This window comes from Nerophis lumbriciformis, linkage group LG32 (genome assembly GCF_033978685.3).
Source record: "Nerophis lumbriciformis linkage group LG32, RoL_Nlum_v2.1, whole genome shotgun sequence".
NCBI classification, from domain to species: domain Eukaryota; kingdom Metazoa; phylum Chordata; class Actinopteri; order Syngnathiformes; family Syngnathidae; genus Nerophis; species Nerophis lumbriciformis.
The window spans coordinates 20598823-20616544 of NC_084579.2; the positions used below are offsets into that span (position 1 = coordinate 20598823).

General features: G+C 40.2%; 1 protein-coding gene across 4 annotated transcripts in view; it reads right to left on the reverse strand.

Annotated features, from left to right (window-relative positions):
* LOC133574783 (probable E3 ubiquitin-protein ligase HERC1) overlaps positions 1 to 17722 on the reverse strand; it is a 116440-nt gene that overhangs the window by 76854 nt on the left and 21864 nt on the right. For all 4 annotated transcript variants that reach the window (XM_061927055.2, XM_061927056.2, XM_061927058.2 and 1 more), the window contains 3 exons: positions 5538 to 6540; positions 3224 to 3319; positions 2970 to 3152 (listed from right to left, as the gene is read on the reverse strand). In XM_061927055.2, coding sequence (XP_061783039.1) covers positions 2970 to 3152; positions 3224 to 3319; positions 5538 to 6509 — 1251 coding nt within the window. In that variant the 5' untranslated portion in view covers positions 6510 to 6540. The remainder of the gene's footprint in view (positions 1 to 2969; positions 3153 to 3223; positions 3320 to 5537; positions 6541 to 17722) is intronic.

Here is a 17722-nt window from a genome sequence, read left to right on the forward strand (position 1 = left end):
TATATATGTGTACATTTTATATTAATATAATGGATATATAATTAATAATTAATTTAATTGGATATTAAGTGTATGTGAAAGTTTAACTACTCCTTTGTTTACTTCTGTGACAACAACCCCCTTAAAGTTTTGTAATCAATCAGAAATATAAAGTAGCTAAAATGTGCCAAACATGGATTGGATAAGTGTGGAGAGTGTTTTTGCATTTTCTCCATCAGGCTTTTAATGGATTTGAATGGGGTTAATTTTGAATGTTTTATGGTGTATTCAAATTTTTTTTAATAAAATCCAGTAAGTTCAGTGAGCAGGTTGTGTTATGTGTGACCATGTGTGTTGACATTTTGTGTTTGGTTGGATTCTTTTTTTTTCACCATGACTAAGGAAAGTTGTTTGCATTGGGTCATGTAAGTAAATGCTGCGCACAATTGTGTTCAGACCATAATTAAAGGTCATTGACCTGAATAACTCACATTTTCCACTTGATGGTGACAAAATGGCAATATCAAAGGCAGACTTTTTAAAATGAATGCAATCTCCTTACGGGCAAGATTCCTTATTTACTCATGATGTTGCGCGGGCAAAATGTAAGAAGCCGGCGGGCCTCTGTTTGGACACCAATGCACTAGGACCAATTTAATGTTCCCAATCAGCCTATTGCCAGGTGCATGTCTTTGTCCGTGGGAGGAAGCTGGAGTACCCGGAGAGAACCCACGCAGTCACAGGGGAGAACATGCAATAAACATGCAAACTACACAGAAAGACCCCAAGCCCATGAATCCTCCTTGCTGTGAGACACAACCACTGCTCCACCGTGCTGCCCGCAGCAAATACCACTGATACCATACTATCCCATAACACCATGAACGGGAAAATGCCGAAAGACAATCCACTTGATTGGGGTCAAGTTAAAACTTAACTTCACTTGGCAATGTTCATTCTGCCTCCTACAGGCTCCATACTTGCCAACCTTTTCCGATTTTCCTGAGAAAGTCCAGAATTTCAGTGCTCCTCCCGAAAATCTCCCGGGGCCACCATTTTCACAAATTTCTCTCGATTTCCACCCGGACAACAATATTGCTTTCAACGTTCCCTCTCAGGTTCGTGCCTGCGCAATTGAGTACTGCTCACGCGTCCTGAGCACAGCAAATCTATGCCGCACACTAAACCTAATTCCATCTGAACTCAAAACAAAATAAACACATAAAAACGTATTCTGCATGATTTTGCATTGCAACTGTGAGTGACAGGTGACAACAAGCGACCAAAACAGATGATTTGTCAACACTGTTCAATTATTGTAACCTCTGTCGAGACGCTTTGGGGAGGACATGAGGTCCATCGATCACTTTATTGAGCAAAACTGTTTATATTCGGGCGTAATCACACCAAAAACATTAGTAAACAACTTAAATCTAGCAAAACTGGTCATTGTCTCCTGTACAAAGCAGGCCAAAACAAACTCTTTGTCATATCAACAGCAGCCACTCTCTCTCACACCTGCACCAACACACACACTCTTGACACTTAGCCACTGATGCATTTAAGGCCACACAAAAACACCACGCAAAGTGTAAATTCCAGGCCGTTACATTATGACTCCCTAATCAGATGTGTGCTTTTTCTACTGTCATTTATAAAAAAAATTAATTTATGGATATTAATCATGAAATGCTGTTGTTACTAGATTACAGAAATGCTAATAATAAAGATAGATTTTACAGACAGAAAGTTACAGGAATGTGCTATGTATCCCATACTTACATCTATTTGTGCAACATGTGAATGTTTTAAGGGGAATTAAATGTGATTTCTGAGAGGGGTACAAAATATTTCCAAAGTATGACTCCTACCCAGACATACAATTCTAGTAGCTCATGAAAACACGTTATTTTCATTGTAAGTGGGCCAAATCCTCTATATTAGAAAACAATCTGATGGAAATGACTGCTGTCCTTTGATTATTATAATAAGACATTTAAATTGCTATCATGCAAGGTTTGGGACAGGTGCTTGTCAAATGTTGCTCACATATGCGCCACTGAATGCTCAGGGAATTTTTGTGTTTGCTCACACGCATGAAAAATTAGAGAACAGTGTATATATGACCTTTGCGGGCCTTTTGAATATCTGCCTAATTCTGAGTTCTTAAGGTTGGCAAGTATGTACGGGACGGGAGGAGAACAGTCAGAATTAGAGATGTCCGATAATGGCTTTTTGTCGATATCCGATATTCCGATATTGTCCAACTCTTTAATTACCGATACCGATATCAACCGATATATGCAGTCATGGAATTGACACATTATTATGCCTAATTTGGACAACCAGGTATGGTGAAGATAAGGTACTTTTAAAAAAAATTTATAAAATAAAATAAGACAAATAAATTAAAAACATTTTCTTAAATAAACAAGAAAGTAAAACAATATAAAACAGTTACATTGAAACTAGTAATTAATGAAAAATACTAAAATTAACTGTTAAAGGTTAGTACTATTAGTGGACCAGCAGCACGCACAATCATGTGTGCTTACGGACTGTATCCCTTGCAGACTGTATTGATATATATTGACATATAATGTAGGAACCAGAATATATTGATATATAATGTAGGAACCAGAATATTAATAACAGAAATAAACAACCCTTTTGTGTGAATGAGTGTGAATTAGTGTAAATGGGGGAGGAAGGTTTTTTGGGTTGGTGCACTAATTGTAAGTGTATCTTGTGTTTTTTATGTTGATTTAATAAAAATAAAAAAATAAAAAATAAAAAAAACGATACCGATAATTTACGATATTACATTTTAACGCATTTATCGGCCGATAAGATCGGTAGGCCGATATTATCGGACATCTCTAGTCAGAATACTATTTTTGTTTGTGGACGTCTGCACCGAATTAAATGTCAGATCATGTTCACTTTCAAGTAAATAAAAAAAATAAAATAAAAAAAAGACATGCTCGCACCATTTGGGCGTCACTGAACCCCTGTGTGGGTTTAGGCAGCAGGATTTTCTCTAGCGTTCCCTCTGCCAGCTGATGGCTGCTGTTGCTCCCCCACACGTACACCACCACAGCGTCGCTCTCGCTGCCCGGAGCGACCGCATCAGTGCTGCAGGAGCACAGGCAGTACGACGCCAGGTTACAGATCTGCAAAAAGGCGGGAAAGCAAGCGAGTGAGAGATTACATTTATTAAGCCAAAGTCCATGTGCTGTCTTACCTGCTCAAAGAGACACAGGGCAGCCTGGGAGAGTCTGCAAAGACCGTCTGTGTCCCTTTGTAGCACCGGAGTGTGGACGACGTCGCCACGGAAACCCTGAAGGAAAATATTTTAATATTCGGGTGTGCGTTACACAAATTGTCACTTTATTTTGACAAATTTGTTTGTTGTCGTACATACAGCGTTACCATATTTTTCGTACCGTAGGGCGCACCGGATTATAAGGCGCAATGCTGATGAGCGTGTCTATTTTAATACAAAAGGCGCACCAAATTATAAGGCGCATTAAAGGGGTCATATTATGATATTTTTTTCTACATTTAAATTACTTCCTTGTGGTCTACATAAGATGTAATGGTGGTTCTTTGGTCAAAATGTTACATAGATTATGTTTTACAGATCATCTTCAAGCCGCTTTCTGACGTTTCTTCAGGATGCAGTGTTTTGTGGGCGGGTCTTATTTATGTGGCTCCACTTCGACTGCATTTTCTCCCCATATGCCATGTTGTAGTTTTAGCGCTTCCATATGGAGTCTACTGACAGATATAAATTCCAAGTTACTGTACGTTACTTTGTATTAGAAATGGCAACAGCGGAGAATGAATGCCCCACAACAAGAGGATAACATTTTTAAAAAAAAGCAGCTTATCGACTACGGCGCAGACTACAATGGTGGATGCACTCAAATTTTGGAGACCTGTGCAGATCCCAAATAAGGATCAGCAGGAACCAATTAGTTTTGCATAATATTGCAAAAAAAATAAATCCCGCCAAATGATATGCATATTATATATACAGTATATATATATATATATATATACACTATAATAATACCTGTATGTTAAAGCACAGCATGTCTGACTACGGTAGCCGTAATGCACAGACAAGGCATCAAGCTGTGCGGCTTCATAGCTTACCAAAGTCGTACTAACACATTTTTACAGATTTTTAAACGCAGTGTGTAATTTTCTATATTCTCAATGAAACATCAAAATTTTGGACTTGCTTGCTAACCTGTGCTTGCTAGGGGGCGTCAACCTGCAGTCCACATGTATCACTTATGTGTGACTGCCATCAACTGATCAAACTTATCATTAAACCATGTACGAAATAAAATTGTTTCGAGGTAGGTAAGCACAACCAGAATTAATATGTACATTAGGTGCACTGTTAATTTTTGGTGAAAATGAAAGGATTTTAAGTGTGCCTTATAGTCCGAAAAATACGGTACTTTATTACGGTCAAGATTACCCAAAAAGACCAACAAGTACATTATTACATATTAAATTGTGATACATAAGTTTTCACTTTTTATAGAATTGCAACATACTGTATGTGAGACGTTTCAAATTGAGCATTCCAACAGTAAAAGGTATTTTCATGGACATAACATTTTCATGTTCATGTGTTTCATTGCAATGCATTTTTATGTAAACTATACAGTTTCAATGGTAAATGATAGCGTTTTAATGTTAAATATTCAGCACATATGGCAACATTAAACATTCAAATGACAAAATACAATGTTTTCATTGCCAAAACTAGCATTTTTATAGCAAAATGCTGTGTTTAAAATGTAAGCTGTATCTATGCCAACATGTAGTGTTTCATTGGTAAATGATAGTGCTTTCATGGCAAATACGGTCATTTTATGGCAAAATATTGCATTTAAGTGCTAAATATATTAGTATTTTATGGTAGGTAATATACTACTACCAATACACTAATACTAATTTGTGGCAAAACACTGCAACAGTAAGTTCATGACAAATATTGTGATTTTACAAAAAACTATAGCATGCAAATAAACTAATATTTTCCCAATTAGTTATTCTGTTTTTGCAACAAAATACAGTATTTTCGCGGCAAACTATATTTCCCAACAATACATTATAGTGCTTTATTGGAAAAATAATAGCATTATATCAAATGCATAATATAATGCATGTCAAATATTGTGTTTTCATGCCAAGTAGTTTATTCATAGTAAATATATAGTAATAATAACTTGTGGAATGGTTAGGGGAAAAAGACAAATATTAAAAAAAACAAAAAACAAAGTAAGAACTACTTTTAAATGATTATTAACAATTGCAAAAATATTTTGAATGACCATAAACTATTCCAAAGATTTTTTTGAATAAAACAATTTTGATATTTAAGAATTTGACAAACAGTTCTCATTGTGACGCAGTGCAGTTTGCATATTATAAATGTCTAATAATATTCATCATAAAATGAAATAACCAAATAAAAAAAAATCTGTTATTTTCTTTCTTTTTCTAAGTCAAAGTAATACCAAATCAAAGCCTACCGAAAACTGCCTCATTTGGAGAAGAGTGTGATGGATGACATCAAATCCCACACCAGCTGCCTGCTGGGAGCTGAGTGGGGAGGTGGAAGATGGTGCGAGCGTGCGTGAGGACATGGAAGCCGCCAAAGCCACCTCCACCCACTCCAGGAGAAACCTCAGCGATCCTCTCTGCATGGCCAGGCCGAGGAGTAGCTCCAACGCCAGCCTCCTTCCGGTAACGTCAGCACCGCCGGTCCCGCAGCTTACCGACGTCTTCTTCAAAAAGTCAGCCACTTGGGCTAAGCAGTCCAGCCCGACTGAGGGTATCTTGCTTTCGTTGGCGAGGGAAAGTGGCGGCAGGGACGCCAGCACGGAGGAGGCGGTGACGAGCACGTCGTTGCAAAGCATGGAATCTGGATGCTCGGAGGCGGCATACCTCCAGTTCTGCTGCAGGAGTGAGAAGAGCAGGCTCAAACCTGTCCTCACGCCCATCTCTATTAGAACGTCCGTGCCCGATTTGACCTTGGAGGCACTCCCTGGCAAGCAGGGCTCTGAGGCCAGCTCAAGTTGCCCACATTCCGTGCCACCCTTTGCGACTTGCGCGGGAAGCTGCGCGCGGAAGTTGTCGTGGTATTTCGTGTGAAGTGCGTAGTAGATCCTCTGGAGAACCACTAGCCTGTGGTGGAGGCTGTGCGTGTAGCGGGTCTGCGTCAGCATGCAGTGAGACAACCATCGCTGGCTGTGGAGCAACGACGAAAGGTATTCCTCCTTCTCGGCTGTGGCGCATGACTCGCACTCAAAGTCAGGCAGGCGAGGGCCGACCAGTTCTTGCACGGGCTGGGCCACGCTCACCACCTCCTTGTTGTGGAGGAGCTTGTTGTAAAGGGCGGCAGCTCCATGCCTGGTGGCCGTCTGGACGCTGACCTCGGCCGCCCAGGAGCTGTTGAGGTGCTCCTGCCACTTCAGCAACACATGGGTCTGACAGGGCATCATGTCTGAGCATTATCGTCACTCTGATCTGCACCTGAAAGACAAAGCGGAAGACATGTGAAGCCTTCCTCCAATCTGCTAAAATGTCATGGACTATCATATTTACCTAAATATAATGTGACCCTGAATATATTTCTTCTTTAGCTGTTTGCCCAGTGTTTGATTCAATTCACTTACATTTTATTTCGGAGGGACATTGCAAGTTGATGATCATTTATATACAAACCCCAAAACCAGTGAAGTTGGCACGTTGTGTAAATCGTAAATAAAAACAGAATACGATGATTTGCCAATCCTTTTCAACTCATATTCAATTGAATAGACTGCAAAGACAAGATACTTAACGTTCGAACTGGAAAACTTTATTATTTTTTGCAAATATTATAGCTCATTTGGAATTTGATGCCTGTAACATGTTTAAAAAAAACTGGCATAAGTGGCAAAAACGACTGAGAAGGTTGAGGAATGCTCATTTGCTTATCATGCTTATTTGGAAAATCTCACAGGTGAATAGGCTAATTGGGAACATGTGGGTGCCATGATTGGGTATAAAAGTAGCTTCCATGAAATGCTCAGTCATTCACAAAAATGGATTGGGCGAGGGTCACCACTTTGAGAACAAATGCTTGGCCCGAGCTCATCTAAGATGGACTGATACAAAGTGGAAAAGTGTTCTGTGGTCTGACGAGTCTACATTTCAAATTGTTTTTGGAAACTGTGGACGTCGTCTCCTCTGGAACAAAGACGAAAAGAACCATCCGGACTGTTATAGCGCAAAGTTCAAAAGGCAGCATCTGTGATGGTATGGGGGTGTATTAGTGCCCAAGGCATGGGTAACTTACACATATGTGAAAACACCATTAATGCTGAAAGGTACATACAGGTTTTGGAGTGACATATGTTGCCATTCAAGCAACGTTATTATGGATGCCCCTGCTTATTTCAGCAAGACAATGCCAAGCACATGTTCCAACAGTGTGGCTTCATAGTAAAAGAGTGCGGGTACTAGACTGGCCTGCCTGTAGTCCAGACCTGTCTCCCATTGAAAATGTGTGGCGCATTATGAAGCGTAAAATACGACAACGGAGACCCCGGACTGTTGAACAACTTAAGCTGCACAACAAGCAAGAAAGGGAAAGAATTCCACCTGAAAAAGGTTCAAAATTTGCTCTCCTCAGTTCCCAAACGTTTACTGAGTGTCGTTAAAAGGAAAGGCCATGTAACTCAGTAGTAAAAATGCCCCTGTGCCAACTTTCTTGCAATGTGTTGCTGCCATTAAATTTTAAGTTGATGATCATTTGCAAAAGAAATTGAGTTTCTTAGTTCGAACATTAAATATCTTGTCTTTGCAGTCTATTCAATTGAATATAAGTTGAAAAGGATTTGCAAATCATTGTATGCCCAGTGTGTGGATGTGAGTGTGAATGTTGTCTGTCTATCTGTGTTGGCCCTGTGATGAGGTGGCGACTTGTCCAGGGTGTACCCCGCCTTCCGCCCGATTGTAGCTGAGATAGGCTCCAGCGCCCCCCGCGACCCCAAAGGGAATAAGCGGTAGAAAATGGATGGATGGATGTATTCTGTTTTTCTTTACGAATTACACAACGTGCCAACTTCAATGGTTTTGGGTTTTGTACATTTTGGAATGAAATGTAAACACACCGGATTTTAGCCAAAGGCCAATTTCCATCCGTAGTGCTTACACACACAATCAGACAGGGTTAAACATTTTTAAGTACATTAATACATAGTAAATACATAATGAAATAGAAACCAGAGCTGTCAAACAAGAGGTAAACATTAAAAAACACAGAGGACTTAAAAGAAATGAAAGGAGCACAGAGCTAATGCAACCAGCTGCCACTTCAGAAGCACTATTTCCACATACAGCTACAAAAGCAAAACGACAAAAAAACAACAACCTCACAGCCTTTGCTGCTCAGGCCCTAATAAAAGCTGCGCGCAGCGTTGAAAGGGCCCTCACCCCTCCCCCTTGCACCTAGGGGTTCACTCGAGTCGGCGGACACGCATTACTAGGGATGTAGCGATAGTATAGATACCACGGTATTGTGGTTTTAAAGCCTTCACAATATTGCTGTGACATTGACATCAAACAAAAACTTGGTGAGTGTTTTTTTTCTGGCGCTTTAGCGCTGGCCGGGTCTGAAAATAAACGACATCTCCCAGAAAAAGCAGCGCGTGGTTGGCAAGGTGTGGGCGTGGAAAGCTGTAAGCAGGAAGTGATGTGTTCGTGGTAGACAAGAGGAATTGGGTTTTTTGGACATTTCCTGAAAATGTCCTCAAAATCTTTCCATAACTTTTTGAGTTATGTTGCTAAAAAACAAACAACCAAACCCTGTTGAAAACCTATCTTTGGCAGAGGTAAGGAAGTCTGCGTTCTGCAAAGCATCGCGCGCCACTTTCATCTCGAGCGTTTGAAGCCAGCCAGTCGAGTCGCACCGCACAGAGGGAAATCACCCAAAAAAACCTGTCCAAAGCGGGAAATACGAGCAAACTAAAACGCTACTTGATAAATTCAAGAAGATTGGATAAGGTGGAAGGAAATTATGACTCAGGATTTCCCCTTAATGCATTTGATCGTGGTGGTGTGCCACGGCAACATATTAGTTGCCAAACAAAATGAGGGTTTTGCTCGTGAAAACAAAAAAAGTAATATAATGTATTGTAGTGTCCAGAAGAAGCCACACAAAGTCCAACACTCTTTTTAGCTTTTATTGCCAATTTTATGCTAAAAATGGGCCCAATCTCAACAAGTATTTTCTTCGTGCACACACATCTCCCTATTTCACTCCTAGACACACAACACTTCCTCATTCTCCGCCGACACGGTTTGTTCACAGACCATGGGAAAAATTATTATAACACACTAACATACACATTAACACCGGCAAGTTGGTAACACTAAATTGGCACTAGTGTGTGAATGTGAGTGTGAATGTTGTCTGTCAATCTGTGTTGGCCCTGCGAAGAGGTGGCGACTTGTCCAGGGTGTACCCCGCCTTCCGCCCGAATGCAGCTGAGATAGGCTCCAGCATCCCCCGCGACCCCAAACTGGACAATCGGTAGAAAATGGATGGATGGAAGTAGCTACAATATGATGGATATAGTTTATAAATATATGCATCAAAACAAATAATGTGATTATGTCATATTGACCACGCCCCTAACCACAGGTATGTTGGCAATCCACCACAAGGAGGCAATATTGGCGCCACAGCAGTCATGCAGTCATATCCCACCCAATAACCCCCCATCAGAAATTTCAGAAAGATTGGAGCATATGGAAGGAAGTTAGAATTTTCCACCATAAGGGGGCAATATTGGTGTCAAAATCAATGTGTAGTCATGATCAGACCCTGACATTAGAGCCTCATATCAGTTTGGAATGAAATCTGATCATTTAAAGTGCACTCATGACAGTTTGATGATTGATTGAGCAGTTTTCGCCGGTTATGACCAATCTAGCACTTAAGAGTGTCATCATCATTATTGTGCTAAATCTGATCAAGATCTGAGTTTGTGGAGCCAAGTAATCAATGTTTTGTGGCAAGCCATCAGATCAAAGGCACGCTTTTAGACCAGTTGATCTGCCGTTTCTTTTCTTTTGTCCTCTGCTCCCCCCTATCCCTTGTGGAGGGAGAGACACTCAGGTCCGGTGGCCATGGATGGGGTGCTGGCTGTCCGGGGTCGGGACCCGGGGTGGACCGCTCGCCTGTGTATCGGTTGGGAACATATCTGCGCTGCTGACCCGTCTCCGCTCGGGATGGTTTCCTGCTGGCCCCACTTCGGACTGGACTCTTACTGTTATGCTGGATCCACTATGGACTGTACTCTCACAAAATTATGTTAGACCCACTCGACATCCATTGCATTCGGTCTCCCTAGAGGGGGGGGGGGGGTTACCCACATATGCGGTTCTCTCCAAGGTTTCTCATAGTCATTCACATCGACGTCCCACCGGGGTTAGTTTTTCCTTGCCCTTATGTGGGCTCTGTACCGAGGATGTCGTTGTGGCTTGTGCAGCCCTTTGAGACACTTGTGATTTAGGGCTATATAAATAAACATTGATTGATTGATTGATGCCACACACACCATATTATTTCACAACATATCATTGCTCATTTGTCTGTAATTTGTCATTTTAACTGCAACTCATTTGGTCAAATTCCCTTGGAGGAGTGGTGGAAGTACGAACCGTTTTTGGCCTAAAAATGGCCGACTAAAATCAAGATGGACGGCTCCTCTTTGTTTTCAAATATGGGTTCCTGTATAGGTGTGTCCTGTCATGATAGACGTCACCAGCGATTTTCGGGATGATATGTGAATATGGTGACAGGGGCTATTTTTTTCATTTTCAAAGGGTCGCTAGGGAGACACATTTAAAATGTCATGTTCGGTAGCCACAAAATATAAAAAAATGTTGCCAGACCTAGACAAGCTCACAAAAACTGATGAGTTTTCATGCATGTTAAGACCCTCAAAAATTAAATCGAAGTGGGAGAAAAATAATGCACAGAGCAATTACAAATGGGTCTCGCAGCTTTTGCTGCTTGGGCTCAAATAAAAATGAGCAATAAATAATACATGTAGCACACATACAATTGCACGCTTCATAGACCAACAACAAAACAAGTGACAGAAAGAAAAGCTCTGACTCACTTGGGGAGAAGTTGCTTAAGTTACACTTTTGTCTCCAAAATGTTTGTGTTTTTAAATATGTTTATCTTTTTCTGTTTTCCTTTGTAAAGGTTTTAAAGTGTTTAATATTAAAAGGCAGAACGGGTGTGGTTTGTAATGGGGAAAGACGTTTATGTGTCTTGTATTCATGTAAGCATTTTAAGCCAGTTAGCAATTAGTGTGCTAGCTGCTTCTCCAGGAAATCAGCGGTATCACAGAGTTGTTTTTAAAACTAAGGATCAATCACGGTTTTTCGACAATAGAAATTTGAAATCGTAATTTTATCACGGTTTACCATTATAACGGTAATCGATCTAAACCAAACGGTATCGGCCATTTTTCAATAAAAAGTACATGGTTGCCATTGCCGATTAATGTCTTTTACAAACGGCGACCCCCTCTGGCTGACACTCTATTTATTTTTAGTCCCCTGGCTGACAAGCTAACAGCTATGTCTCCATACACAGTATAGAGCCCCTCCCCTAAGCTAATAATAAACACCTCCATTGCGACAAATTAACTGTAGTTCTTAGTATCTTAAGTATCATTATCAAGTACATTATCAATGAAGGACGAGGCTAAACATGTTACACACCGAGAGTAAGCTTACAGCAGGCATGCTAATAGCTAAGCTAACCACTAAGATAGCTTTAAACAACACCAAGCAAGTTTATAAAATGTAGATGTTGCAGCAGAAAGTAAGCAGCTGTTATCAGGCAAATAAGTACATTAATAAGAACCTAGAGAGTTTCAGTATACAAAACGTAATAGGAGGGCGGATCGCTCCATTATTGGTGGTGTCGATACCAAGGGTAATAATAGTATGATCAATACCAAAGTGATTAGGTTGACCGTCGTTGCCCAGGTCTTCAACTGTCCTCCAACGCACTTGCGCCAGTAAGGCAGTGGGGGTGGAAGGAGGACATCACAAATCATCTGACTTCCGGCCTTTGAGCCGCAAGACTAAACCATCTTATTCACCGTTGCAACAACAGAGAAAAGAGAGACCGTAGATTCAGGTATTGAGGGAAACATGTGTTAGGTACACAATCAATGTGCTGGTACTGTAGGATCCGGTGGACAAAGTCACTGTGGAAGACCTTCAGCCTTCGTTGATCAGCTACCCTCATAAGCCACGTTTTCCCACCATAGAGATGGATAGTTTTAACAATGGCCTATAAATTCTCCCTTTGGTCACCAGGGCAGTTTTGTTTAGTTTTTGTGTTCTACTATTGACTTGGTTTTGTTCAAACAATTGTATGTAATAAAAGACAAAAAAGAACTATCTGAAATATTGTGTTGATATTGTTATACTGTCAATAGCACTCACTGTAAATAAACTGAAAAATGTATAAGTAAAGTAATACATGTGCTCGATATCGATATTGGTATTGGCCGATCTCATCATGGACAAAATCAGTAGTAAAGGTGGGAATATTTGAGCACCTCACGATTCGATTACGATTATTGATGCATCTTTAATTTAGGTATATTGATGTAGTTTTATTGATGCAGTTTAAAAAAAAATTGTGTTTCACTAAATAAGCGTTTATCACTTGCAACTTAAAAAAAAAAAAAATGCAATGTAACAGTTAAATTAATTCCCACATTAGTTAAATTAATGAATATGTGTGCAAAACTGGACACAAGAGCCCTAAAATAAAGGAGCTGGTCGGTCGGATCTCTCGGTGAGGTTGCACACTGCAGTCAGCCAAATTTTGAAGTCTGCATTCATTTATTTAAAATAAATACATCGATTATCGATTATTGACGTTTACTAATCGATTTTATAATTGTCCATGTCCGCATTGCGATGCATCTAAAAATCTATTATTTCCCTCACCTCTAATCAGTAGTATGAAACCCTGATTGGAACATCCCTGGGAATCGTTAAACCCTTATTTTAGGCTCATAGTGAAAGATTTGGTTCATGATGGAAGACTTGATTATGAGACCACAGACTTGACTCAAGCTGGACTTAAACACAAACTTTAATAGAATCTGCTCCTAAAAACCTAGATTTGATATAAGACATGATTGAAGTTGTACTTTCAAAGATTTGACAACTACTTCCTGCTAACATCCAAAGAAGAGACATTTGACTCAGTCCTAGATTATTCTTGCCTTGTCAAAGACGGGTGATTAAACATGAAACACGACGCTTGAAATCCAAATTTGAGCTTGGGATTTGCTTGTCAAAGTCCTGAGAATGAGGTAGAAGTCTTAAAGACAACAAACTCTAGATTCATCCAAGTAATTATTCAGACTCCTGACCAGCCTTTAGCTTAAAATAGGGGTGTCCAAACTGTTTGACTGGTGGCACGCATTTGGCCTAAAAAATTTGGCCGGGGGCCGAAAGCGGATTGCATATTATTATAATAATATAATGAATATATAATTAATAATTATTATATAATTAGTTATTAAGAATATGTGAAAGTTCAACTCCTACCTAGTTTAATTCCATGACAACCTCCTCAAAGGGGAACTGCACTTTTTTGGAATGTTGCCTATCGTTCACAATCATTATGAGAAACAAGAAGACAAAAGGTTGTTTTAATTTTTGCATTCTAAAATGTAAAAATCGTCTCGTTCTACGTAGCTAGCAATGCAGCTAATAATGGGAGCAATCAATTCTACCTCTAAATCACTGTAAAAATGCATTTAAAGGGGGAACATTATCACCAGACCTATGTAAGCGTCAATATATACCTGGATGTTGCAGAAAAAAGACCATATATTTTTTTAACCGATTTCCGAACTCTAAATGGGTGAATTTTGGCGAATTAAACGCCTTTCTAATATTCGCTCTCGGAGCGATGACGTCACAACGTGGCGTCACATCGGGAAGCAATCCGCCATTTTCTCAAACACCGAGTCAAATCAGCTCTGTTATTTTCCGTTTTTTCGACTGTTTTCCATACCTTGGAGACATCATGCCTCGTCGGTGTGTTGTCGGAGGGTGTAACAACACGAACAGGGACGGATTCAAGTTGCACCAGTGGCCCAAAGATGCGAAAGTGGCAAGAAATTGGACGTTTGTTCCGCACACTTTACCGACGAAAACTATGCTACGACAGAGATGGCAAGAATGTGTGGATATCCTGCGACACTCAAAGCAGATGCATTTCCAACGATAAAGTCAAAGAAATCTGCCGCCAGACCCCCATTGAATCTGCCGGAGTGTGTGAGCAATTCAGGGACAAAGGACCTCGGTAGCACGGCAAGCAATGGCGGCAGTTTGTTCCCGCAGACGAGCGAGCTAAACCCCCTATCGACCCTAGCTTCCCTGGCCTGCTGACATCAACTCCAAAACTGGACAGATCAGCTTTCAGGAAAAGAGCGCGGATGAGGGTATGTCTACAGAATATATTAACTGATGAAAATTGGGCTGTCTGCACTCTCAAAGTGCATGTTGTTGCCAAATGTATTTCATATGCTGTAAACCTAGTTCATAGTTGTTAGTTTCCTTTTAATGCCAAAAAAACACATACCAATCGTTGGTTAGAAGGCGATCGCCGAATTTGTCCTCGCTTTCTCCCGTGTCGCTGGCTGTCGTGTCGTTTCCGTCGGTTTCGATTGCATACGGTTCAAACCGATATGGCTCAATAGCTTCAGTTTCTTCTTCAATTTCGTTTTCGCTACCTGCCTCCACACTACAACCACCCGTTTCAATACATTCGTAATCTGTTGAATCGCTTAAGCCGCTGAAATCCGAGTCTGAATCCGAGCTAATGTCGCTATAGCTTGCTGTTCTTTCCGCCATGTTTGTTTGTGTTGGCTTCACTATGTGACGACACAGGAAAATGGACGGGTGTTTATAACGATGGTTAAAATCAGGCACTTTGAAGCTTTTTTTAGGGATATTGTGTGATGGGTAAAATTTTGAAAAAAACTTCGAAAAATATAATAAGCCACTGGGAACTGATTTTTAATGGTTTTAACAATTCTGAAATCGTGACAATGTTCCCCTTTAAAAAACATCACCAATACTTCCTTTACGTTCCATAACCTGTATAATAACCAAGCTGTAGCAATATTGTTATTGTAAGAGCAAACATTGAAGAACTATTTTTCTAGCGTAGTAACACATTGACGTGCTTAGGTTTTAGCCGTAAAAGCTAGCCATGGCAGGAGATAAGCTAGCTGCTACGACAACACAAAATGCGTTTGAGTTTGTAATGCACAACACTGCATTAGGACAACGATCTAAACTGACTGAAAAACACGAACAATCATATTACAGTATCTTTAAAGTGTTAGCCCACATTTTATGTTGTTTGTACACAGCTAGCCAGACAGCATATGCACTGTAGTTGTACAAACACGCATGACGTGGTGCGTTTAGCATGATTGATATTAAAATGGGACTCACTCGATGGACATTTTTCCTGGTTTATTTAGGCTAAGCATGCCATTTATGTTAAAATAGCTTGTATCCAAATTCCACATTTGCAGCTTTGCGTCACGCCGACGTCACTTGGCGTGGCAGGCTTCCCCGTCTGCTCCAACATTTCACGCTCTTCTTCATGCTCGCTTTTAGAAGCAGTAGTTTAATTCAGCTTCAAAAAGATAAGGTTGTGAATCTTCATTTGTCCAAAAATAGTCGTCTTCATTGTCTATTACCAAGTCTGCCATGATTACAAAACACACATGCTTTAGTGTCCGGAAGCAGGAACACAGTTGTTGGCAGACATCGGAGGTGCACTGCTATGGAAACGGAAATCAGTGCGCCGAGGAATTAGTTCTGGCAATGACTAAAACAACCAAAATGCGGTAAATATTGTACATATTACATATTGTTATGAACGTGTCTGTCACTACATCATATATTAACTTGCAGTGTGTATATAAAACGTCGGAGGGTTTTGAAGTTGTTCTAGAGAGCTTTGAAGGCTAAAACGGTGAGTCCCATTAGCCGCCTCTTCCAAGCGATTTTCTATCATCTTTAAAACCCTAATTAAAGAAAGACTTAGGTGTTCTTGTCTCTCACAATGATTGTGAGCGATAGGCAAAATTGCAAAACAAGTGTAGTTCCCCTTTAATGTTTTTTAATCAATCATAAATATAAAGCAGCTAAAATGCGCCAAACATGTTTAAGTGTGGAGAGAGTGTTTTGCATTGTCCCATCATTCCTTGTAAGGGATTTAAATGGGTGTCATTAAGATCGGACATTTTTTTATATTATCCACAAAGTTCAATGAGCAGGTTGTGTTATGTGTGATTATGTTTGTTAAAAAAAAAATGTTCCCTGCATCGTGACTAGGGGAGGTGTTTGGATTGGGTTACATATGGAAATGCTGTGCTGCATCTCCTTAAAAGTACAATGAATGGCAGAGTTACTTTCGGTGGCAACAAAAAGGCAGCAATCAGACCACTTGATATTTATTCATGATGTGGATACACTGCTCCCGGTCATATTGTTTATTGATCTTGTGCTACCTGTCGAGCGGAACAAATTAAAGACAGCGGCGGGCTGCAGTTGGCCCGCGGGCCATAGTTTTTTTTAACAAAGACAAGACACTTGTATTGGAAAAAAGACTGGGGCTAAAATGAACTGGGAAACCATACACATTTCACAACCGTAGGGGTGCCATGCGAGATACAAGTATTGTGTCACAGCTCCATGCACCTCGGGCTCAAACACGAGCCAGGATGACGGAGGTTACGCCAAGAATGTGCGCATGCCTCTGTGAGCATAACACTCAGCCGCGGAACTTCATCTTGTTTGCCTCTTGCTCGGTCGGGCTATACGGTTTCCAGTCTGGACCAAAAATAACAGCAAGCTGTGATACGGTCAGGTCAAGTCAGCTGGCAGCAAAACAAAGTTGGGTTAGAACTTTTGTTTTACAGCCTTATTAAAGTCACTACATCTGTGACTGACTTTGAGCATCAACTCAAACATGCTATTTTAATTGGCTCATGGGTAACTTTGTTCCCGCATTAATCAATCCTTCCTTTATGGTCATGAACTAAGTTGTACTAAGAATAGTTAATATGTGGCTAATATTGCAATAGGATTTAGAAGTAATCCAGTGGGGACTCCTTGGCCTCTTTCACAGAGATGCAGCAAATTTGTTGCAACCGGGACGAAACAGTACATTAGGGATTACATTTTATACAGTTTAAACAAATGTAATTGTCGCAACTATTAAATGTACCATAGTTTTCTATAATAAACATGGTGGAAGACAGTTATATTTTTGCATCTACAAAAAGTGTGGGAATATTCTTTTAACAAATTTGAATAACATCGTGATAGAGGCAATTGTAGTAATGCTGAATGTCCATTCTTGGTGAAAACACTAATACACAGGTATTGTACACTGTAAATGACCCAAATATAAGACAGGGTGTAAATGTGTGTGTGAATGGGATGTATGATTTAAAGTGCTTTGGGTATCGTTTTGTGTGTAGTAAAAGTGGTATGTAAATAAAGACCATTAACCATTTGTCGTTTTCCCTTAATAAAAGGGGGTTGGGGGAGGGTAATTTTATATTCTGGCTGCTATTCTATATGT